At 39.3% G+C, this 25416-nt stretch overlaps 2 protein-coding genes across 4 annotated transcripts; both read right to left on the bottom strand.

Annotated features, from left to right (window-relative positions):
• Window positions 1-3455: 3455 nt before the first annotated feature.
• On the bottom strand, window positions 3456-6997 carry LOC104426002 (protein Asterix). The gene is made up of 4 exons (XM_010038922.3): window positions 6855-6997; window positions 5876-6057; window positions 5187-5287; window positions 3456-3806 (listed from the first exon to the last, which is right to left on the bottom strand). Exons 2-4 carry the CDS (start codon window positions 6026-6028, stop codon window positions 3743-3745), a joined length of 318 nt encoding a protein of 105 aa, XP_010037224.1. The 5' UTR covers window positions 6029-6057; window positions 6855-6997; the 3' UTR covers window positions 3456-3742.
• A 3443-nt stretch (window positions 6998-10440) lies between these two features.
• LOC104426003 (hypothetical protein) lies at window positions 10441-24442 on the bottom strand. 3 transcript variants are annotated; one of them, XM_039304135.1, is made up of 10 exons: window positions 24256-24442; window positions 23234-23400; window positions 18205-18562; window positions 15395-17973; window positions 15152-15267; window positions 13156-14835; window positions 12873-12921; window positions 12527-12774; window positions 12281-12391; window positions 10441-11390 (listed from the first exon to the last, which is right to left on the bottom strand). In XM_039304135.1, the coding sequence occupies exons 3-10, from the start codon at window positions 18395-18397 to the stop codon at window positions 11162-11164; spliced, it is 5205 nt and encodes a 1734-aa protein (XP_039160069.1). In that variant the 5' UTR covers window positions 18398-18562; window positions 23234-23400; window positions 24256-24442; the 3' UTR covers window positions 10441-11161. The 3 variants fall into 3 exon arrangements, with proteins under 3 accessions (XP_039160069.1, XP_010037226.2, XP_010037225.2); XM_010038924.3 differs by having other exon boundaries at window positions 12281-12388; window positions 13156-14916; XM_010038923.3 differs by having other exon boundaries at window positions 13156-14916.
• Between the last annotated feature and the right edge of the window lie 974 nt (window positions 24443-25416).

Here is a 25416-nt window from a genome sequence, read left to right on the forward strand (position 1 = left end):
TACCTTTATCTCTTCCTTTTTCTTTTTGCCTTTCAGCTCTCTTCCTCCATTTCTTTTTCTTTTTTTAATCTTTATGGGCCCCACTTTTCAGAGTATAAGTCAAATATTACAATTGACTTTGGCTCTTGGTTTTTGTAGTTATATCTTCCTCTTTTGGAGGCCGTCCACATTATTGCATATAATCTTAGAAGCATGGACACACTTTAAGAGCCTTAGTATCGGTGTCGGACATCTCAATAAGTGTCCGACATGTTCCAACACGTAATTAACAAGTGTCAAAAAATCCGACACACGAATCTAAAAATCCAACACGTGATTTTGACATGTATAGAGTCAATTTTAAAAATTTCAATAAATGATGAGTCAAAATATAAATATATAAAAATAAAAATAAAATAAAGGGAGAAAGAAGAAAAATCCTAATATTTTTAGTGTAAAAACAATTTATACTCTTTTTTTATTATTTATTTATTTATAAATTTGAATCTAACCATAAAATGATAATCATAACTTATTTCAAAGTATCGAAATTTTTTAAATATTGAGAAAAAACATATCGAATTATCGTGTCATGTTACATATGGCGCATCGATGTTGTCGTTACTTAGCCTATAATAAAAAAAAAATTAAAAAAACAAAGGACAGAAGATGTGGCGCCAACGAAGAAAACGTGCGACTGGCTAATAATTTGTCTGTAACCTGAGTTCATGGGTCTGCCTTTCTTATCAACGAGTACTGAGTCTCCAGCTTTAGGTTGTCCTCGCCACGTGAAGTTGAATGTGTTGTATTCGAATAAAGCAAATCTGCGGACAAAAATGGCAGATGCGTTGAGTTCATGAAGCAGAGTAAATGTTAATGAAAAATTACTTCCAAGCACATCGATTATTTAAAGTCTTAGACCATTTTATCCTCCTCGTGCCTTTCTTATATGTTTTTTTTCCCTTACTTGGTTTCTTGCTTGTCTTATTCCATTTATAAACTCCATGGGGGTCATTCATGTTTTTGACGTGAGAGAGTATCCCATGTGGCAGACACGAGGAGTATATAATGGTCTAAGAAACATATTGTCTCATTCCATTTAAAAATTTGAACCGTCGGATTTGAATTTTCAACAAAAAAAGTATTTAAAAAGTCTTAAATCTATGTAATTTTACTATTTTAAACATAAACTTTCAAGTTTACCAATTAAATCATAAATCTATATATTTTTTTACCAATTGAGTCCATCTCGGTTAATTTTAGGTGGAAATTGTTGACGTAAACATTAACCGTTTTACATTACATGACTAAAGCTAACGTAAATGATTTCTAATGATATTTTAATAATTTTTAGAATTTTTATCAATTTATTTATTTTTCTTTTCTTTTTCCATTTTAACTTTTCTTCTCTTTTCTTTTCCCTCTTTTCCCCTTTTTATATACAAGGGCCAACCACCGGGCAAAGACAACAAAGCCTCCATCGGCTATTAACGAAGATCGCTACACCCTCACCCATGGCCACCAAATCTCAAGCTTGCAACTAGCTGCTCAAGCTCGAGATCTAGCTGCTACATGTTGAGCTTAGCTACCTCCATCTTATTTTTCTTTATTCTTTTTTCTTTTTTCTTTTTTAACTTGTGGCTAGCTAGGGTCGCAATGCGCCCTCACTGAGCCTTACGGCCACAAGCGAGGTCAACCTCACCCTTGGCAACTTGATCTTGAGCTTGCAGCTTCCATGGCCACTCAGGCTCATGCTCTAGGTCTATGGCCATGGTGGCTACAAACTGACAAGGCTGCCTCACCCATGGCTCTTTTAGCTCAACTCACAACCATGGGTGAGGATTGTCCATGTTAACAATTTTCAACTAAAATCGATTAAATAGACTCAATTGATAAAATGTAAAAATGTTTAAGATTAAACTAGTAAAAATGCAATAATTTTATGACTTTTTGAACAATTTTCTCGACTTTCAACATAGTATATTAATTCCATCACATATTAACATTTGATGACTTGACTAAAAGACGATTCGATACGTTTATCACCTCTTTGCGGCAAATCTAATATCATTATGAATGGGAGCGGGATAACTTCTTGTTATTCCAAAACCCATCCTATACCTTAGGGGGTTTGATGTAATATCCCAACTCAACTTGATAAAGTAATCAGTTCTCGCAAATTGTCACGATATTGTAATAAATAATATTCATATTTAAAATGTAATAAATATCCTCATATTTGTATATATAATTATTTGTTTGAAACCCATGCCTTTTAAGTCTCCAATTAGTCCAAAATATAAGAATGGAAGAATTTAAGGTTGAGATAAAAATCTAACGTCTAATAAATATATAGAAGCTAGGTGTGAAATGGTGGCCATCATTAAAAAATCTTACATTATACTAAATTTTGTTACTAGCATTCATAATTTTTACAATTAAGTAATATTGGAGGGTTTAACATTGTAAGAGCAATTTGAAAAATCCCAAAAACCATTAGAAATTCTAGTAGAGGTGTTAATTATGTTTACTTACTCAACCACTTGCGGAATATAAAGGAAACAAATAGCATTTTAATAGCCATATTGGCTTTCCCAACTATAACATTATGAAACCCGTCATGAACCTGCCATTTACGTCGCATTAGGTTTTGGGAAGGTTGGATACCCTATTATCCTTGTCCCACTTCTATTCCTAAAAATCATGGACTCAGTAGGACCGGAATATAAGACAAGCAAAATGACAAGGTAACCGCAAGTATCATAAGGATGATATATAAAAGGATTAATACCACCAAAAAAAAATTCCAAATTGATATATTTATGATAAATTTATTCGAAATTTTTATTTTGATAGCCCAAAATCTTAAATTAATACACATGTGAAAATTTTAATCTAAGTAAATTTTTTTGCCACAAAAATCTTAAACCCATTGCGATAAATTTATTCTTCGTTAATTTCCATTAAATTGAATTAATACTACGAAAAATCACAAACTAGTACACATGTAATAAATTGAAAGTAAAATCTCAAACCGTATATTTTCAATTATCACGTGTCATCTTAGTCAGTAAAATTTAACAGAAATTGACAAAAGATAAATTTATCATAAGTGTACTAATTTGGAATATTTGCTTGTCCAAAAATTAATTTAGAGTAAAGTTATCACATGTATACTGTTTGAAATTATTTTGTAGTATTAATCCAATATAAAAACATAATTATCAAAATATCTTGCTCTCCTGCTCCGTTTCACCTGATTAAAAACTGCTTTAATAAGCTTTTAAATATGCATTTGCTTATTCTGAATGGCCAATTAGCCTGCTCTTTATCCTTTCTAACATTGCCAAGAACTTTACACAGGAACAACCTGATCCATAACTATGAACTGCCAAATTAGGCAGGTATGATAATTATCAGTTTCAGCGATAGGAGGTTAAACACCGGCCTCTGCTCACGGAACTGCCTTAATCAGCTATCATGAGAACACCAATTTGAAGAAGAGAAACAGTGACTTTGTCATAACGTTTGCAGACAATTTACAGAGGAAAGGAAGAGAATGCAACCTTAAAGGTACTTTGCGATCAACGTTTAATTTTCACTAGTACGTCCTTTGGAAATAATCACGTAGCCTTAAACTGAATGAAAATCCAATGTGTCAAGATATGTCTACGCCTCAAAGAAGAATCTCACTTAACTCTCAAGCTAAGGAACAACCCTCCAAGCATATTAAGCTTGTCCTTAATCCGAATTTGATGGCCTCTCATTTCGCCGGTGCTGGACGAGTAGGGCCAAAATAGTTTGTCACCAACCCCATAATGGCAAACCTGACAAGAGAGAAAGATGTAAATGCAACCATCTAATTAACATTGCAAAAGAGCCAACGTGATATGATGATACAATTGGAGTGATATGATCCACTACAGGGAACAAAAAAGCACCTAATTTCCAGTTCGCCGTAACTAACAAAAAAATAATAATAAATAACGGGTCATACTGTACAAGAATTCACCCACAATGTCACATATTTTGCAGAATCGTTCTCAGAGAACCAGACAGAAAAAGAAGAACCAAAATAACTATAGCCAACATCTGGGGCATCGGACAAGTTCCGAATGCCTCACTCCTCTCAATTATCTGCCTCAATCAGAAAAACAGTAACATGACATATGGATTGTCACTTCGTTCAAGTTTCTAATGGTAAAGAGACCACAGAGCCTTGAAGAAAAACTATCAGTTGCTATGGAACAAGAGTGTTTTCTTTAATCTCATCATTGCAAAAACAAATCTAACCTCACACGTCCCATGTAAAATGTGAATCTGTGAGGGAAATGGCAATGTGGATTCAACAAGTGAAGACCACATCTAAATGAACTCATGCCGAGATGCCAATGACTTCAAATTGGAGCACTACAAAACCAACACCATAAACCTCACAATCCCTCCATTGAACTAGAAATCGGGATCAAGAAGTCTAATGGGAAGCAAACTGGCAGAGTGGTGAGGGAAAAAAAATCCCCTCACCTGCTACCAACATCTGTTTAGTAGCAGATTTTGATATTGAGTCATGCTTCCCCCCTATCAAACAAGTCGCCATCGTCTCCTAAACAAAAAGGACATCTTACAAAATCAGGTCTTATATTTTGGCCAGACAATCTTAACACAACAGGTCAAGATATGCTGGACATAGCAACTAAAACCCCTACAATACCCAAGAAACACCATTCCGCTTCAGATATTGATGATCAGACGAAAATCCATCTTGTCTATAATTGCTTTTTATAATTCAGAAAAGTATGGCAAAGGGTATGACAGCACCGCTCCATTCTTTAAAAGAACAATTTTCTTAATCTAACTTCTTCGTCTAATTTTGTCCAATCTATTCATCAAGAGAAGAGCCATTATACATACTTTTGTGAAAAGAATGATGCATAGAACCCAACTAAACACATCAAACCAGCCAAAGATCTTTCCATTTCAGTTCACTATGGATAAATGCCATAAGCCACCTTCTAACGTGCAATATTCATAGCTGGTCAAGGATATTGTTATGTGAAATGAAGAGCAGATTTACGCAAGTTTGTCTGCTAAACGAAATATGAGCTTCTGATGCTTTTGGGGTCTAAAATGGACTTGTGTAATATGTACGTGTCCAGAAAAATAAAGAGGTTCACATCAACTGAAGCACATATCAGATATACACTCACATCATGGCCATGGAGATCTGTTTGAGATCATTTTCCATGTTCCTCATGTTTGCTAGTGACTGGGCACAAAATATGATTGCGATCCATGAGCTAAGCTTGTACTGCAAAAACACAACAAATAAAGGGAAAAAGAATTAAGTAATTTGACACATACATTTATTGAGCAAAATGCAAATGAACAGAAAAACCTAAGGTACTATTTCCCCTATTAATAAGTGACAGGACAACTGAGTCCCACAATAACAATAAATCTTTAGGCTTCACACTGAAAGCTCCCTAAGCATCACACTTAGAGTTTCTCATGCATCGCGCGTAACAGAAGAATTGCATCACACAATGCAAAAGCATATATTTGCAAAATTCAAATAATGATCAACTCCATTGAAAAGAAAGAATTATAACGATATTTGCGGACGCTCTAAAGCTCTACTCCTAGGTGAAGTAGGAAACCTCTAAACAACAAGCAAAATAAAAGTGAAACCACTAAAAAATGAAATATAATACCCTACTCAGAATAGAAAGACAAAACTATATAGAATTCCTAGTAGATAATTTACTAAAGAAGAATCTTGATACTTTCAGCACTCATGTTTGAGTTGCAAAGTCCATCTTTCCCAAAACCATGTAGAAACCTAAAGATTTGGACAAATATCATCTTGCATGGATTTGTCGGCTGCAGAAATAAATACCCGAAACATGACACCGGCAACACCAAAGACAACAGCAATGAATCCTGAATAATCGACTGGCAGATCTTGGGGAGAAACCAATGGCGGTTTAAATGGTTTGGCCGCCGAGGGCTGCCTTGGGTCATTCGTAGCGCTATTACTGCTGTGTGACATCTCCAACACTCAGATTGCTGTCCCTGCAACTGCCAAAGAAGGTGCTGGTTCATTTCCTCATTCTCAAGCGCAATCATACTCAGTCACCGATTTGATAAATCTTTTACAAAAATTTATCGAAGAAAAATTCATGAACTTCTTGACAAAAATGAACAAATATGCCAGGCTCCCAATAAACAACATTAATAACAATCAATATAAGTCGACGGTGGGATAAACAGGACGAGGGGGCGACATGAAAAATAATGCACAATTTTCCCTGAGCAAAGATATACACGAGAATCGCGCAATGCAAAATGGAGAGGACAACTAGCGGCAAGGAATCGCGGCGGCGGCCAGCATCCGCACCCTCGCTCGTACAGTAATGGCAATCGGTCCATTGCCCCGATTAAATTGGGGGCAAAAACCCGTTATTTGCACATAACAAGCCATCTGCAGGAACACGAATAAGGAAGATCTTTGTTGCTTCCTCCTCTTCCCTCGTCCCGCACGCAATTCACGATCTCCATCGACAACGGGGAATTCAAATCTCGAACACGGTTTGCGAGCCAAATTACAGAGAAATAAACGGCCGGCAGGCGGGTCGAACGCGCCAAAGGGCCACACGAACAAACGCATGTCACGGGAGAACAGGCCGAACAACGTAACCCATCCGAAAACCAACAAAGAAGCGATCGAGAAGAAGAAGAAACGGCAGAGACCGATTTCTCAGCACGGATCGCCAGAAGCGACCGATTTCAACGGAGAGATCGATGGACGGCAGGATTCACCGCCATCCACCCCAAAAGAACGAAGACAGCACAAATCATCGCAGAGAAAGACTCACCAAGCTACGCGACCGAGGAATCGAGAGACAGAGAGAGAGAGAGGGAAATCCGTGGGAGATCGAGAGAGAGTGGAACGGAGACGAGAAGGGCGGAAGCTACTTCAACTCGGTCGAGCCGAGGGGAATCGCCCGGTCCGGATGGCGATCCGATTGGGCCGGGCCGGGCCGGGCAGGGGTAGTAGAATCCGGTAAGCCGAGTGTACTATTTAGTGGGCCTCATTTTCTCTTATGATTTTTCCTACTTTCTTAAATTTAGCGATTGATAGGAATGAGAGTCTCGGTCTAGTCGCTCGACTCTTTCACTCGTGGAGCATTGGCAGTGTATGGTAGTTGCGTTAGTCAAGAGTCAGCCCCTTGTTCTTCTTCGGTAAAATCAACCTCTTTGGTTCGGCTTTCGAGTCGTAGGATAGTGACGTATCAGTAATTGCCATGGCTCTGCAGCAAATCTTGTCGGTCAATTCAATTGAGGATACAAAAATTCATAAAGCTTCAAAGCCTATGCTCCTTCCTTTCGACTAGCACCAATCAATTTCTCGGCAATTAAAAAAAAAAGTTGCATTTTTTTTTTTTTGTTAAGGAAAATTATTATTTTCAAATTAAGATTAATCTAGTCTTGCATCCCTTTTATTGATGTGAGTAATCTAGGTTGAAGATGAATCAAGTGGGAGAGTATCCATTCAATTAGCTACCCACTTTCCTTCAATTTAACTACTTGCTACTGTTGGAAGTGATGGTTTCCAGGCTAGGTGATTGAATCGGGATATGAAGCGTTTCAAACATGAGATGAGAGGGTCTTTTGGCTTCCCCGAATCTCTAGGATGCCATACGAAGTTAAGCTTGATTCAACAATCACACGTGATGATACAAGTCCGGGGTAGACATAAGAACTAGGTAAATTGATAGCGCAGCTCAAGTGGTGATACAAATGCATGGTGAGTGCAATAACCTCCTTGGGCATGCTCCTTATACAACAAAGCAAAGAGCTAGTAAGGGCCAAAATGAAATATCATATATAGCGTAGAAGCGGATCTAAAACTCTTTATTAGGATTGGAACAAGCGACAATTGAGTGATCACAAGCTTTGCTTAAGCACTTGACTTGTAGTTAGCTCAAAACATGCAGAGCATTTTGACAACTTTTGAAAAGGTGTCCCATGTCTTGTCTTTAGGAGTATATGTGATTTGTCAGTCTCAATGACGGACATTATTGGAAAACCCCGAAAAAACCAAAAAAGTTATTATTTGCCATTAAAACTTTTAGCCGTGTTTTGAAGCCCGAATATATGAGAAATAAAACCATTTCAATACTCCTTTTATCTGCACATAAATTAAATAGACAACCAAGCATGTTACATTCGATAAGGGTAGAAAAACCAGTATTCTTTAAAGTTTAGAGAAATTAGAATCAAGTAGACCAAATGTCAAATCAATCAGAACAAGACGATTTGGATGAAAAGTTCTCGCAATAGAAGTTACGTGCCACATTATGATAGCTATAACGTCCGTACAAAAATGCGTAACGACTTGAAAGGTACTTGCAATCTGCCGCCATACGCTTGCAGACTTCAAATTAAAAAATTCGAACTTGAAGAATACCTTTCGAATAACGTGGACCGTCTAATGCGAGCACGCCGAGTATTCCAGTCGGCGGAGGGACTCTAGACGGGGTATAGAATAAGCAAGCGAGCACGACGAGACATCCCATCCAGCGATTCATGATTAGACCGGATCGCTTTCTTTATAAATGCTTAGGTCCAATGACATGGCCCGAGCGGCGCAAAAGAACCGACTCCCACCCCGCCACAGCACTTACGAATTTCAAATTATTATGGATGGAATAGATTTGGTTGGGAATTTACTTTTATCATATGGTGCCCGACTGATCCGAAAGCATCGTTCCCCGTCATAAGTTGCTTGTTGTACTACTTCTACACCGAGTCCGCATGAGTAATTATTGTGCACGCATCGCGAATTGCTTCATCTAATGACCAGAAGGTGCACCTACGTATACAGCTCGCGGTACGTAGCACATGATTATATTACTCAGCTTTATATTTGTGATTTATGGATCAACTTATGAGGAATGTATAATTCGGATTTCATTATTGATGCTCCCCACACGTAGTCTTAGATACTTGACGAGGTCGGGAGCAACAACAGTGAAATGTTTCGGAAATCACATGTGCCACTAAACAGCATGTGATATTTGCCAAGCTTGTAGAGTGAGGCCATACGACGAACATCAGCATCGCCTTTTCATGACCTGCCTGTACAAAGTTATCACATTTTGTCCAAATTTTAAGAAGACATTCTGAAGTATATACTCTATGTCAACAAGAAGAATGACCTACGGATGCAGCACTTGGACTAGGACCCTAACCGATGCTTCATTATAATGTGAACTTCAACAACCAGAAGTTGTTCAGAAGCTAGGTAAAAGTAAGTCCATGGGTAGACGGGAAATGCAATTCTAGCACCCACATCCAAGACTGAAGTCTAGCATGGAACAAAAAACTACGTTCAACTGATTTGATTATTAAAGACCGAGACATTCAGAGCTAAAAAGTATGCTCGCATCCGGTAGCACCCACCAAAACTTCAAAACACCCACCAACAATCAACCAACTTTATCTGAGTACCATCAATGAAGTGTATAACATCCAGGTAGCAAGTTGGAGAAATATACACATTCAAAACCAATTGAGGTCAAGGAAAAAAATCAATGACTTCAATCTTAAAGAAATCGAAGATCCAATGTTCGACCAGTCAAGGATGAATAAGGCATGCAGCTAGCGTCATTATCAGTTAATACCACGCTATCAAAGTGGTGTAGGGAAAAACACAGACAAAGAAGTCCCAGAAAGCCCACTTTGTGTAAAGAACTAGGAGAACCTTAGTCAAAGCCTTCTTCTTGCTTCCATAGTTGCTTCCACAGAGCATGTACATTAACTTCGAATAAATAGCATAAGTGGAAAACCCATGATCATCGCAAAAATGTCAAGGATTCACGCATGTTGGAAAGAGTAAGGGTAAGTGAACTACAAAACAAACAGCATCCATGGGAAAGGATGACATACCCCTCATATTATGACGGTATCTCAAGCAAATTAATCGGAAAGCACAGATTGTGCTTTGCACACAGGATGAGGTTAAATCCACTATACTATAAAAACAATCTCAAAAGGATGGAGTATAGTAATGTTCTGAATGTAACAAAAAGAACAAAGCTATCCAGTTTTAGTTGGACCCACGATTTTTATCGCAAGCTCAAAGCAGGATAAACAGTGCAAGTCCTGTAATGCCTAGTTTCGTTCTTGTTGATAAACTTTCCGGCTAAGTCAAGTTTATGTATCTGTATTCTCCCGTAATATCCCAAATTCCTGCTCTCAAAACCTGAGTCAGAATTTTCATACCGCCGACGTTTTATCAAGATCATTGGTTTCACACCCACAGTAGAATCTCAGACAATAGCAACCAGTAAAAAGAATCAGATTGAAAAATGAAAGCAAAGTACCTAGGTGATTCCAGCGTCCAGACGAAAGTCATCTAATTCACAACAAAAACAGATTAGGGACAAAAGGAAGGAGTGAAACAGAATGCTGGGCCCTTTTTTTTGCTTTTTTATTTCAACTCAAGCTGATTCACAAGCAAACGAGCCTCGCCAAATAGCTGGAACATCCAACACTTACAAGAAGTGAAAATCTGCTGGTGCTTCTTTCAGTAAAGATGACACTTCCTTGCCAATCTTCTTCCCCTTCTATGGAGACAGAAGCACAATGTTCTTTCAGAAACAGATGGAATTCAAATAATGAATGATAATTAGTCAGAACTTTGGCATAAATAGAAAATCGTGTATATTGATTTTTTCAGTTCACTGAACAATTGGCAACCCCAGAGAGAATCTTCTTACCTGCTTTCTTAAGTTGGATCTTCAATTCATGAAATTGGAATACTATTTCAATAAATGAGAAAATTACAGGGAACTTGAACTATGCGTAAGCAATTTTCAACCTGAACGGCAGTTCTGTCCTCACCATTTACAGAATTAATGATCGGGCATCCCAGCTCCTTTCTAGGATTTGACTGCAGTATTCCAATATTAGCTTATATTTCTCAGGGAAGACATCAATGGCCTATACGAAATTATCTAACAGGCCTCCTGTTAACTTTTTGAATCTGATCCGCAGACTTCCTTAAAAATGATTCTCATGGTTCTATCCAGTCAACGCACTGCCTTATAGAATCTGCAAGAAAGCAAAGGAGATGGCAAATTGACCAAGAAAATGGGAATACTCCACAGCCAGTCGATCAAATTGAAAGGCATTGCACTTTGTCAGGGAGGTTTCTCGGGATTGGTAGTGCAGTGACATATCTCTGAGGGCAGACTCTCAGAGCACTAGAAGCATCAGAAGATGATGTCCCAGTTCCATCAACCTGTCCCCTGCCATGGAATTTGGCAAAACGATTTATGACAGAGAATTTCTCCAGATCTTGGCATTCCACTCGCAAGTCAACAATCGAAGATCTCTTGTCCAGTCTGTAAAATAGAGAGGAACACGGAACAATACTGTGAGAGAGCATATGATAAGAGCACGGATTAGGAAGATAATATCAGCTAACAACAATTCCAACAACATAATACAGACAAAAGTCCTTTACCATATACAAAGTAGGATAAATAAGGCCAATGGTCATTAAACTTAGAAGGACATTGCAAGTTTATGACCAGCCAGAAAATTGACCAGGTTCAGACCAGCGATTGCCAAAAAATAAAATATTCAAAAAATTTAAAAATAAAAGTTCAGTGCATTGGGTAATTAATATCAAAGTTCAATTGCGAGATTGTAAAGTCCACCATGGTGCGTTTATTTTACAGAAAATCAATGATTTGGCAAACAATTTCCTAAAATTAATTGTTCGTATCAGTTAGAAGAATTAGCCAACAATTATCACCTATCAAATACCATAATATTTTTTGTTGACAATGATAATATTTTTCGTTTTTTTCATTTTTGTAAGCAATACGAGCAATCATTTTAGGAAAATGTTTTCCAAATCGTAGATTTCCATGAAATGAATGCACCCTAAGTTTGATGACCATCAGCACAAATTACCCTCAAATTGATGATATGACAATATCATCCACAAGACACCATCCTAGCACTACCTCTTTTTTGTCCTTTTGGGGAGGGGAGTACTCATTGTTTCAACCTCTCAGCACACATTTTTCATCTATCGAAACCAAATTCTGAATGCCCCGAGAATTCACAGTACCCTCTAACATAGATTAGCCCCTCAAGAACATACTTGTTTATTTACATTTGATTCTCATTATTTTAAGTTGATAATACAAACAACAATCAGAGAAATGTCCTATGCTCATGGAACTTTTATAGGTAAACATCAGTGATTAGTGAGCGGAGGTACCCTGATAATTCATTCTCGAGGTTCCTTGTCCTACCAACCAACTCGTCCACAGCCTTTGCCAAACGCTCATCACCATGATGCTCTGCTTCTTTGGCAGTTTTGAACAGGCTACTATATCACAAAGCAGAAAACTCACTATATTAGGAAGGACATACCCAGGAAACAAGCAAACATATAACGCTTTAATAAAATCGAACAGCCATAAACTGAAGTTGCAATTTCGAACTACTTTAAATGCACACTTACGAATTTTCACTTTTAGGGGACACAACAGGACCACTGCTTGAGCAGGAGTTTATGCCACATGCATCCCCCAGTGTTAATCTACTCGTGAAATAAGCAACGTTCTCGTACTGTAAAGCAGCATCTGCATTGACAAAAGCAGCAGGGGGAGGCCGAAGAATCAGTTGCATCAGTTGTGTAGTCAAGGATAGCCTTCTCTTAGGTCTACGCATTGGCAGTCCATCTTCATTCATGTCAACCTCACTGTCAACCTAGAGGAAAGTAAAGCAGAACAGGCACATAAAATTGATGAAATGCACAAAAAGAAAGAAGCAGAGATGTTAATGAGGCTAATTATCTATGTTCACACCTTATCGACCAGCACATTAGCAGCCATGGCCCATTCAACTTCCGCGTCACTGCAAACAGACCTCAACAGGTTACAGAAAAATCACAACAAATAACATTTCAGAAAAAAGTACATATATAACAACAGATAAATAGTGCAAACTATTAGGCATGCATCAAAATGGAGGAAACATCCCTCCAGATTAAAATTTACTACTTTCCGTTTTTGTTTTCCCATTTTTTCTTAAAGAGGGGATATTGAATGTCAAAAGAACATGTGAGATAGGAACGAGAAAGAATCAAACCTAAAATCTTGAATACTTCCAGCACCCTCCGTTACTTCTTTATGCCAAGACAAAGTTCCACACATGGTGTGTTTACGTTTTTTTGGTTTCATTGGCATTTTTGAAGCCATGGCTTCTGGAGGCAGTGAATGATGTTCACTTGTTGTTGAAGAGGGAGCCATACTATTGCAGACACTACCAAGTGGACTTGCACCAAAGGCAGCAATCTTTCTCACATCATATGTTTGCAAGACCTGACCATTTTTCAAGGTTCCGTATTGCTCAAACCACGATGGTGCCATTTGAGGACTAATATTAGGATGATCACTTCTAATAGCAGCTAAGTTACTGCTAGTAGAGAAACTCTGCGCCTCATTTCCATGAAATGTGGCAATATCAGGGGAAGCCGCAGCCATGCCCTGATTATCCCCCAGCTTTACTGAAAAGCTTAACATCGCAGTATCCCCACTGAGAACTGGAGTGTGACCAGCTGAATTTTCTACTGCCAGAGGACCATATCCATGGGAAACATGCTTCTCTCCCTTCAGACTGACAGGCTGAGAATCCAGACAATTCTCTGGACCCTTCAATCTTTTTGCGCTCCGCTCATCATTATCAAAATCAGCCTCTGTGCTTTTTGTAGCCTGAACCTGCTGCAATAAGGAGTACTTTCTGTTTACAAGATCATTAGGTTTCAAATAACGGCCAAATGCTTCAATCTCTCCTTGAGATGTAGCAGGTTTGGAAAGAGATGCATCAGAAGCACGCATTGTTAAAGCTTCGCGCCCCTGCAATGAACTCTGAACAGAATCAGGAATCTCAGATGAACATTCTTTCACCGCCTGCTCCTCTGGAACTAGGCCTTCCAATTTTCCAGAAGACATGCCAGAGTAGCTCAACTCCACCTTACTGTTTGATTTAAGACGTGACTCCAACAAACGTAGGCTATCATTTCCAGGTACAGAGCTTAGTAACTGTTGCTGACTTGAGCTGCCATTCCAAAGGTTGGGCAACACTTTTGAAGATGGAACCGATTGAGCGAAGCCAAAGTTAACAGAAGATTGAGATGATGACACTGCCTCCAATGGATTGAACTGCTGTTTTGCAGCATAAGATCGGCCTCCCTCAGCAGCAAAAGCATTGTTGGTTTTTGAAGCACTTGCCGAAATGTTTGGATCTGAAGGAAGATCAGATTGACTAAGTTGAGCTCCATTCCCAGAGACGTCCGTCCCTTTTGGATGCAGAGGAAAACCATCAGAAGATGTGCAGATGGAATGACCTGCACCTCCACCAGCACCAACATATTGATCTTGAAGATGACTTCTCGAAAAAGGTAATCTCTGATTAATAGGCACACCGAAATTTCCCTCAATGTTAGATGGAGAAGCTCTGCTACTAATCTGTCCTAATGTACCAGGAACATTACTCCTATACTCTCCTTGAGGTGTTCCCCTGAAGGAAGCAGACTGGATCAAGGATGTTGAAGCCAGTGATGAAAGACCCATTTCTCGAGAATATAGAAAAGCGCCCTGTGCAGTGAGGGCTGGTGATGAGCTCTGAGAATCTAAAGCACGATCAGAATTCTTCAACCGTTGAGAAGGAGGGGCCAGCTGAAGACCAAAACTTTGAGAAGCTGGAGATTGGCTTTGCTGAAGGTGACTGATCGATCCATCAGAAGTTTCTGATTCATTTGCTTCATTCCTGTCAGAAGAGCTGAAACGTGATGCAACACCATGCTCCCTCGATAGATCCACCTTATGCAGAAGTTCCAGCATTTTTTGACTACAGAAAGTTCACATTGCAAGTTCACTCACACGACAAATTATCCTTAAAGGAGGTGGGAAACAAAAACTCAAATCACAACAGAAGTGGCACGCCAAATGATCAACAGCCAAAAATTATCGAAAACCATTCAAGCAAGTCAATGACACAATTATACAAGCAAGGAAATAGAACTGGAGAAATTATGGTGATGCTGAATCAATGGGACTAGTAAATCATAAGTAGTTTTCACTACCTTGATTGAGCATTGTTATTTGTAGGAGTACCAACAGATCTTTCAGGAGGGGCTACTCTATCAGGTGTATAGACCGAAGTTCCTTTTAGAACCGCCTCTCCACTTCTTGGGTCAACCTGAACCAGGTATATAATCAGTTTAAGAATAATAGCAAATAGATGTTTTTTCTTCTTTTAAAATTTGAAAGGGCTTGAACAAGGTTTATGAACACTTCTTATCAGAAAGGTATAGCTTAATTATCACCTTAGCCATTCCTGCACTACTCCTATCAGCCCAATCCATGAAATTTGAATGTCCAACTTGCCCAGGACCTGGACTTCTAATTTCCCCACAGACCTGCTGAACCGTAGGCCTTGAAAGCGCAAAATGATTTGTTCCATAAGCAGATTCTGAGTCTACATCCAGATTACCCATAGGATGATACTGAAATTTATGAATGCCAGCAGGCCTTTGACTATGAGCACCCTGACCAAATTGGTTTTGCTTGTCCTCACGTGAATTTCGAGACTCACCAGCATCTGTCCAGACATTATTTCCAAAAGTACCAGCGGACCTATGGGATGCATTCAGACGAAATCCACCAGCTAAATTATCCTTTTTATCTGAGTTCTCCATATCATGCATTCTGTTGTTTACCAGAGATTCTGAGACCTGAACACTTCTATCGATATTATTACGGTTATTTCCCTCAACCTCGCTTCCTTTGCTTTTCACTGTAGAATCAACGGGTCTCCATAAATCAAAACCATAACTTCTAGGTTGTTGTTGAAGACTTTCTCTAGCGTCCCTCCTGTTGCTTGAATTAGATATGCCAGCATTCTCTAAAGTAGAATCTTGCTTATCAACTGACTTTACACGCTCCAATGCCATGGCAGGAACTTTGTCAGGTCTAGAAATAGCAACTTCCTGACCAACTTCTTCATTCATGTGTCTGTTACGATTGCCATCCTGGAAAGACATTAATGAGTATTCCCTAGGATGGCTCTTTGTATTAGCATGCTCACCAGGCAATGTAGAGTCAATCACATTCCAGCCGTTTGGTCTACTATGTCGATCCCCATGACTTGATGAAAACATGCTCTGTGGATCAGTCCAAGATCCAGAGATAGTTTTCTTTCCTTCGGCATCCGAAGCATTGGAAACATTTCCACAAATCTGACTACTTTCAGAAAAATGCCTTTGCAGATGGCTCCGCTCGACCAACCTGTTTCCATCTGCAAAATCATGAATCACTTTCTGAGAATCAGCTTGAACAGAAGAATCTGTTCGCATGTTCTCACTTTGTCCGTGGGAGGCCCCCAGATCGGATTGCCACAACCTAGAAGCACCAGAGGAACTGCCACTCTTTGTAATATTTTCAGATAGCTGCAATGGTCTTGAACTCGGAGAGGTAGTGTGCATGATATTATTACTCCGAGCTGATTGCTGCCTCATACCATCATTTTGTGTTACAGGCTTTGAATTCCTCCTATTTGAGGGTCGAGCATTCTGACCACTGAGACCACTCCATTCTTCCTGATCTATTTGATTATCGCTAGAAGTTTCTGCCAAGGCAGATTGCATAAGTGCACTCCAACTCCCACTTTGCAAAGAGGGAAATCCAGAGACAACCCCAGTACTGTCACCTATGTTGAAGCCTGCTGCAACTGTGTTGGTTCCTTCACCAAAGGCACTCCAAACATTGTCATCTGCACCAAACAAAATTCTCTCTTCAGTGGGATCCAATGTAGCAACGTCCTGAGAAGGAGCAACTGATGATGAAGATTTCCCTTGTGTTGCTTCAGACGAACGAGCAAACTCTTGCCTCCCATGGAACTCCTCCATTGCCTTATTTCCTTGTGGAGAGTTCGCTTGACGCAGGTTATTCGAGTTAAATCCACTACTTAAACCACGACCCACATCCTCTGACTGTTTAGGAACCATTGGTCCATCCTGGACACTACCCTGATCTTGTAATGAAGAATAAAGGCTACCTGAAAATGAATGTACATGAGAAGATATCTGTGGCATTGCAGAGTTATCAACTTCAATTTGAGAGATTTGAGTTGGATTTTCCCTGAACCCAGAGTGAGGAACCCCATAAACAGATTGATCAACCTGTTGGGAAACCAATCCCATCATACGTACGGCCTGACCTTGTTCGCCAGATAGGGCATGACTGCCAGAGGATCCTTGCAGAGCTGCAGGTGCACCACGTTGCACCCAATTGGCATTTGCTGAAAGCCCAGGTTGCCATGAATAGTTGGACCCGTCATTTACAGGAATACCATTGAGGGGCATAGATGAATGGTTTGTCAAAGCTGGTTTAGCCATGGATAAAAGGGGATTCGAGGAACTCTTTCTCAAAGTTTCTTGTTGCTGTAGCTGCTGCCTTTGAGAATCTTGTAATTGCTTGAGCATCAGTTGTTGTTGCAGCAGCTGCATGTCACTAATACTAGTTTGTTGGCCATGAAAAGATTGCAACACCGCAGGATGATGCACTCCCATATGTTCTTGACGTCCCAAAAGCTGAAAATTGACAGGAGTTTCAGCATTTAGAGACTTTACAGGATTCCTTTTCTGAAGCTCGGTGTCTCTCCCTTGCTGGGAATCAAGAACAGGTAAGCCCCTAGATCCCAAATTATGCTGCCCAGATTCTGTGTCCATGCCCAACAAGTTTGCTTCATTCTGGCCACCTGGAAAAAAATGATGCCCTTGTATATAGCCATTCAAAGATGGCAGGTTTTGGAATGGGCTTCCATTAAATTCAGGCTGCAAGTTTGGCTGTGCAAAACTCAAGCCATGTGATGCCTGGAAAGAAGTCCCATGTCGTGCATCAATATCTGCCAGGACCATACACAAGAACCGTTATCAGTTGCATTTATAGCAACAGTAAAAAATCAAGAGAAATGGACTCACAAAGTCACTGTATGTACCAATTTTTGCTAACCACGATATCATTACAGAGGAATAAAACGGACAAGGATAACCATAAGCACTAAACAAATCATGTTCCAAGAGGAATTTCATTCAAAACAACAGGAAACGCTCAAGAAACATTTGCAGAACTGCACCTGATTGCTGCACGGCATAATTCTTTAAATCAGGATTAAGAAGAAATCCACTTTGTCTCTGGCTCCCAGCCAAGAAATTGTTGCTTAGTCCTGGCCAGTTTCTGTTAACAACCTCCAGGCGACCCTGACCCTGGGATAAGTTTTCTTGGCCAAAAAAATTGTGATCTCTGTCTCCAACTCCGTTGCCAGGCATAGATGAACCGACCACAAAATTTTAGCAGGTAATATTTAAAAGGATCGCCTAAAACAGCTTCAAATGGACTCTGGTTTTTCCACATAAATAGGGTTTCATTTCATTGGCATCAAACTAAGTGGAGCTTTAATCCAACTACCCTGGCTTCACCACTCAAATAGCGTCCTGCAACCAAAATACTACATTACTTTTGTATATACCAAAAAACCAGTGGTTTGTAGCCAAGATACATTAAGACGAGAAAGAAAGAAACCCAATGAGGTACTGGAAATGGAAATGTACTATCTAGCACGTTCTTTCAACTCTATTGCATCAAAAGATCAAATAGAAAACCAAAGAGCAAAATCTTGAAAGTAATCTCCATGGCCCCAAAGGTCGGATACTTGTACTTCTTTTATGCTTGGCATGTCGACATTTGTAATTAAAAAGAAAAAAAGGATGCAAGGAGAGCAGAAAAAAAAGCATCACAAAGCAAGATATCGCACAAGCAAATCAATGGTCAAACTCAAAAGCACAAGCAAGGTAGACTCAGTTCATAAGGTAAAAACATACACAAAAGAAAAACTAAAAGAAAAGGAGCTGATGACAGACAGAAACATTTATAAATTCAATGATAATCCACCTAGGAATAGTGCCAAAACCAAATAACTCATTTATAAGCACAAAAAACATTTAAACACCAAGGCTACGTTTGTTAATTGGATACAGGTATATCCTATGGTTGTTTGGCAATTGACAGAATAACGCATGGATACAGGTATATACTATTCAACTGAGTGATCAACCTGCACATGAAAATCCTAGATTAAATAAGTAAAGATTTGAAAAGAAAGAAAAAAAAAAAAAAAGAGCTCGGCATGGTTAAGTCCACTCAACAGTGTGCCACACACGACCGCCTTGAGGCAGCACAGCCTCTGCAAGGTGGTTGACGTTTTCGCACAATCAAGACTTGGCGAAAAGAGAGAGGTAAGGACAGACCGGAAGCATATGACGACACTGTGGTAACTGTCACCCAGGACTACCCAAGTAAGGTGATTGTTGTCCACAATATCCCAAATCTGGTTGAAGGGAGAGACAGACGGAGGTCACCAGAGAATGGCAACCGCCATCCCTGAGGCACTACGGTGGTTGCCGTTCACAACTGCCCTTGTCATCACTGTTCTCTCTCCTCCCCTCTCTTTATCTTCAAAGCTTTGGCTGGGACGTTTCATTTTTCTTTTAATTTCATTTTCCTTTTCTTCTCCCCAATAAGAGGTATCTCATCTGGGTATATCCCATACCCTAGGAGGGATATCTTTTCCGGGCTATGTCAGCCTATACACAGATTGAGTGTCACACAAACATCGGATAGGATAAAACGTATCCTATCCAGAGTAATATTTGGCCCGCCAATCAAGTACCATGTAACCGACTAACTACAAACTAATCATTGCTCAACCAAACGACGGGTACAAATAAGAAACACCATAATATCCACAGTAATCAAAGAGCTTGAAATGAACACCAAGCAAAGAAAGTGTGGTTATTTGTTATCACAAAATCCATGATGTGCCTATATATCTCTCGAATTTAACCTCAAACACTGTTTCCCCCACTTAACATTCAGATAGAAAATGTCTGGTCGATGAACCTTCAAAAGTTTCCCACAAACATTCTGAATCATGACAGAACTTTATCAGAAAAAGATAGTTGAAAGTCGAGACACATGCTTAGAGAAGGAAATTTCCTTCCATGAGACATGGAGCCACCCACAAGTATATTAATCTTTTGGTCGTTCAACTTTTAGTTACTTTTAGTCAGTCAACTTTCAGTACTTTCAATGGATCATTATACTCAGAGAATGGTTCTTGCTACCTTGTCACTAGCGCATGTCTGCTTTCTGCTACTTTTTAACTGGCATTTGCAGAGCCAACTCATTAAAACCACTTCAATAGTATAGTGATCGTTTTGAAAAATTTGAAAGTTTAGTAACCATAATGGTGAGTTTGCCCCAAAGTCGAGTGACTGCCCATAGAACTTACCCAACCATCCATATAGACATACAAAAAACCTATGAGGAGTCTACCGCATCACAATCCATTCCTCTTGATGGTAGAAGGGCCAACTCCCCAAGTCAAAATATAGCAGACCTTTGAGCAACATGAGATAACAAATTCAATGGCAACTTATCTATTTCCAACTTCGCCGGTTAACAATTTGGGAGCTCCTTTCATAATTCCAAAATGACTTGAGTGAGCACGTGGAAAAGCCTCAACTCATCTACAACAGCAAATAAACTAAGAGGAGTTCATTTGCAGAAGAGAATGTAAGGGTGAATATGGTTCCTGAGAAGTTCTCCAATATTCATTTGCACCAAAATTTCAAAAGAAACAATTTCTTACTTTTTTTTTTTTTTTTTTTTTTTGGTTGAAACAATTTCGTACTTTCATTTCCTCACTTGCTGGAACTTGAAAAATATTCATTTTAATTTACTTTCACTTTTCTGAAATCATATTTGCATAAAATTTTCACATCTGCTTTTCTCTTCATTTTTTACGTCCTAATTCTGGTTTAACATATATATGAAAATACCTTCCTAAACTTGTTTAATTATTTCACTTAGACAATAAGTCAAACATGAAAAATCGCGCTTCAAATCAGCATTCTTGTTCTAATTCGAAAGCAGAAATAACATTTTACTTTATGTCTAGTTTTCTACAATATAATTTCCAAATTTCAGTATATTTGATTCAAGGGAATCCGCCAAACGCATTTTTTTGTTTTCACAAAACAACTTGAAAACTTTTAGACTAAAGGAAAGCACAATATTCCAGCAACTAACATAATAGGCAGAAGAAGATTCGCCAAAAGCCAAAACCTTCAAAGAAAGGGCGATTCTTTTAAAAATGACAATGAGCCCCTTATTTACTTAAGAAGCAATGAAGGTAGCACAAAAGGAAAGGAATAAAGAGCTGGACATGATCAGTTGATTATATTTTACTTGAGTACATCTATAAAGTAGAAGAGAAAGGCAGTTGGCCCATTAATGGAATGGTTGTACTCAACCACTCACGAAATCTGATTACAATATCTCATTTATAGTTTCATTGTAACATATAAACTTAATTTATACACTATTTATGTTTCTTACCCATAACTTTTCCTCCTTTTGGACAAATTATTTGCTGTACTTCTAAAATTTGAAAACACCAGGTTTTGCTGATCTGAGTAATTCAATGAGTTGTGAATGGATTCTAACCAGGTGTATCATGGGATGTTGAATTGGACCAGACAGAATATATTCTCAATTGAAGTTACCAATCAATCCAGTCATTAAACATGGGCAAGAACACAGCAAACTCTAGCAAAGAGTCAACAAATAGTGCAAGCCAACCAGATTCACACATTAATCGGGTCCTACTGCACGAGTGCAATGTGATTTTGCAAAAATAGTAAGCCATTGCTTTGTTTTTCATTGTCTCACATACTCTCATAAGCATCAAGGTCCAGTTAATCATCCACCATTCGAAATCATTAAAAAGCCACATTTTGAACTCATGGGAAAGTGAAATCCAAGCTAGGAGGATTCAACATCAAATAATTACATGGCATATTCCAAAGCCCCTCTACCAACAAATTTCCAACACTCTTACCAAATAATCAAATAATCTACCCAAGAGTCCCCTACCACACTTTAATATCAAAACATCCAGAGCTGAAATTTAAATGAAGTTTGGCAAGAAAAAGTCCCTACCAAAACCAGATAGAGACTCAAATTCATGGGGGTGCTCTCAATCATGATAAGGACTCTCCAATCACAGTTGCAGCTATACCGCAGGGTGTTGCAAGAGAGTTGGAACTTCTAAAGCAATCCAATTAAGCCATAGCTATTGGAGAACCTCCAAATATTGAGAACAAAATCTCATATTCTAAAGCTAAAGACACACAGAGGGTGACTTCTAAAAAGTGGCAAATGCACACTTATCATGGAACCAAGAAAAAGACTCATCATGATCTTAACTTTTGAATTCCTGTTACGCTACCGATGTTATCCAGTCAAGAGCAGGTAATACAGATATGTGCAGCTCTCTATGTCACACTTGTTTAAAAGTTATCCTGAAAAGGTTTACTCCTCACTTTCCTTCCCAGTAATGCCTCGATATATATTAATTGCTAAACAAGTTTGAAACCTATCATATAGATTTCACAATAAAAGCACAGCTTAAACAGTAACTTGGAAACTTCCCATACTCCATAAATGACTTCGTTTCCATTGATGCAGTAGAATTAAGCACAAGTAGATCGCCACAATGCAATTTCTTTTCCCCAGCAAAAAGTAAATCACATCAGCCTCTTAGAAAGTTCAGAAGATGAGTTTCCCTCTACAAGTCTTACTCAAGAAGTCAGCCAAACTTCTAATCTATAAGCTATTATAGGGTAAGCAACTCTAAGGTATTGTCATCCAATAGCTTCTAAACCTCTGCATTATCATCAATAACAGCAAAGCAACTAAAAAGGTCAAACAACATTGCACAGAAACTGCACACTCATTTTCATGTAGAAAAGAGACACCACTCATCATTGAATTATTATTCATGTATCAGACTAGAAAGGTAAGACAAAATTAACACTTGACTTCTGATGTTTGAAACAACCGAAACAACATTCTTTTCAAACTTTAATATTCAATTGTCTCCTGTCAAGGCTTCTAATGCAGCTACAATCCCCAAAAAAAAAAAGTTTAGAAAGAAGAGGTGGAGCAATTCTAGTTCACGCATTTGGCAGTGGGCACTATCAATTATCTGAGATAAGATGTGACAAGCAGAAGATGCAAGCATTTCATATTGCCCAGCTTACCTTCACCAAGATCTCTTCTATGGTACCTCTTGAAGGAAAAATGAAGGAGAGATTCGTTCCTTACTTATTGCCAGCTGTTGATTCACAGCACCATGTACAGGTGTACACAAGTGAGATAAAGTGCTTATACTTGCCAGATGCTCCAAAAGAATAGAGAAAAATTGAACCTGCGATTAGCAAAACAAAATGGAGCAGTGAGCACGAAATGAGTATAATCAAGAACTTCATTTTTTGGTGGTAATGAATCAGGAACTTCCTTCACAGAGCAACAAAACAAGTAATTAAACTAAAACTATCCTAGTAAAAGCACATAACTAAAGCAGGAGTTCCCATCGAGATTATGAGAGCATCAAAACGTTCAATTCTTGAGTACTGGCCGTCACCTCAGAGCGCAACAGAAACTCCAGAGGTCCAGACACAGAGCACGGACCTCTACAATGACACGAGGCAGGAGAAATCTAACTCGCAGGAGCTATTTGCCCCACTTCCTAAAGAGAAAAAAGCTACGATTTTGGAGCTCAGCCGACAATCGACCACATTACATCGTTCAACAGCATTCGACGAGGACACTATCCCTCGCAGCACCAATTTCAACACGCGACGACACGAATCGCCGGCCTCGCCTCGAAATCCCGAAATCCCGGTCACGCACACACACCCCGAACCACTACCACCCAAGCTCCACAAGCAAAGCTCCCGCCCCTCCCTCTTCAATTCACCGGCGGCGGAGGAGGGAGTAATAAGCCCAGAAGCCGCAAACCCCCCGACACACATACGCATTCCAAGACGAGCGGTGGCTAAAGATCGGAAACGCCGCCCGCGCAATTACACCCTCACGCGAAATCGAAACGGGATCAGAAACCGAGGGGTACCGGCTCGGAAGACGACGACGGCCGGCGCCGGAGCTCGAAATTCGAGCGAGGATTCGGCGCGCGAGCGGGGGGAGGGGTCGCGCGCGTGCGCGCGGGGGGGACGAATTAGGGTTTTCTAGACGAGGGGTGGGGAGATGTCGGGGAACTCACGCAGATCCGCGAGGGCCGCGAGGGAGGCTTCGGGCCGGTCCGGCGAGTACGGCGGAGCGTGGCGGAATTCGCGACGATGATTGAATCGACGGCTGCGCAGGGAGGAGCGATAGAGAGAGAGAGAGAGCGAGAGGGACGACGACGGAATTGAAGGGCGCAGTGTGGGGGGAGAGAGAGAGAGAGAGAGAGGAAGTGAACACGAAGTGAGAAATTTTCAACGAACGAAGGGGAATAGCTGAGGTTCGAGCTCCGAAGCTCCGGTTCGAGGGGTGACGAACCGGGCGGTTCGGGTTTTGAGAGGTGCGGGGCCTAAAACCTCCCCACCCACCCCGAAAAAGGGCAGAGGGAAAAAAAGAAAGTTTTATTTTTTTATTTACCATTTGATTATACATCCCAAAAAAAAAACCATTCTCGACTCTTGAGGTCGAATCGTAATTTCCTCCGACGATGATTTGACTCTCGAGGCTTGTTGTTTGGTAACCAGCAAATTATTGACGCTTTATGTTTTTTTTTTTGTTCTCTAAAACAAAAACAAAAAAAAAAAGGGGAATCCATCTAATGACATTAACTAATTTTTCTGTTTTCAGGAACAAATCAGTAATTAGGAAATAGATTCACAACAAAATCAATAAATTGAAAAAAATTTCTCTTTATTCTAGAGAACAATTTTTTCTTTTTCTTTTCTTCTTCATTCTCCTCTACAGTCAGTCGTCAAGCTCGACATTGGCTAGCGACCAACCAAAGATGAGGTCCAACATCCTCACTAGTGGCTAGCCGAAGCTCCCCCAAGGTTGATGAGGTCACTGGCTCTCGTTGGCTATTGAGACTCGATAACCAACTAGAGGAGGAAGAAAAGGAAAAGGTAAAAAAGAAAAGAAAAATCTCATAAAATTATCAAAAGTTAAAAGCAACTATACATCACAAAAAAAAAAAAAAAAAAAATTGATGATCGTATCAAATGCATTCTTCTTCTTCTTTTTTTAATTTGGAAATATAAATTTTATATAGTTACCAACTCAAAACTTACCTATAAATAAAATCATAAAAAGCTATTTCGAGCAAAAATTGTTATTGGAACATAGTTACTTTACATTTTTGTTCCTAATAATAAAGAAATATTTTTTTTTACTTATTATTTTTATTTCGAATCTATTTCCTAAT

This window comes from Eucalyptus grandis, chromosome 11 (genome assembly GCF_016545825.1).
Source record: "Eucalyptus grandis isolate ANBG69807.140 chromosome 11, ASM1654582v1, whole genome shotgun sequence".
Classification (NCBI taxonomy): Eukaryota; Viridiplantae; Streptophyta; class Magnoliopsida; order Myrtales; family Myrtaceae; genus Eucalyptus; species Eucalyptus grandis.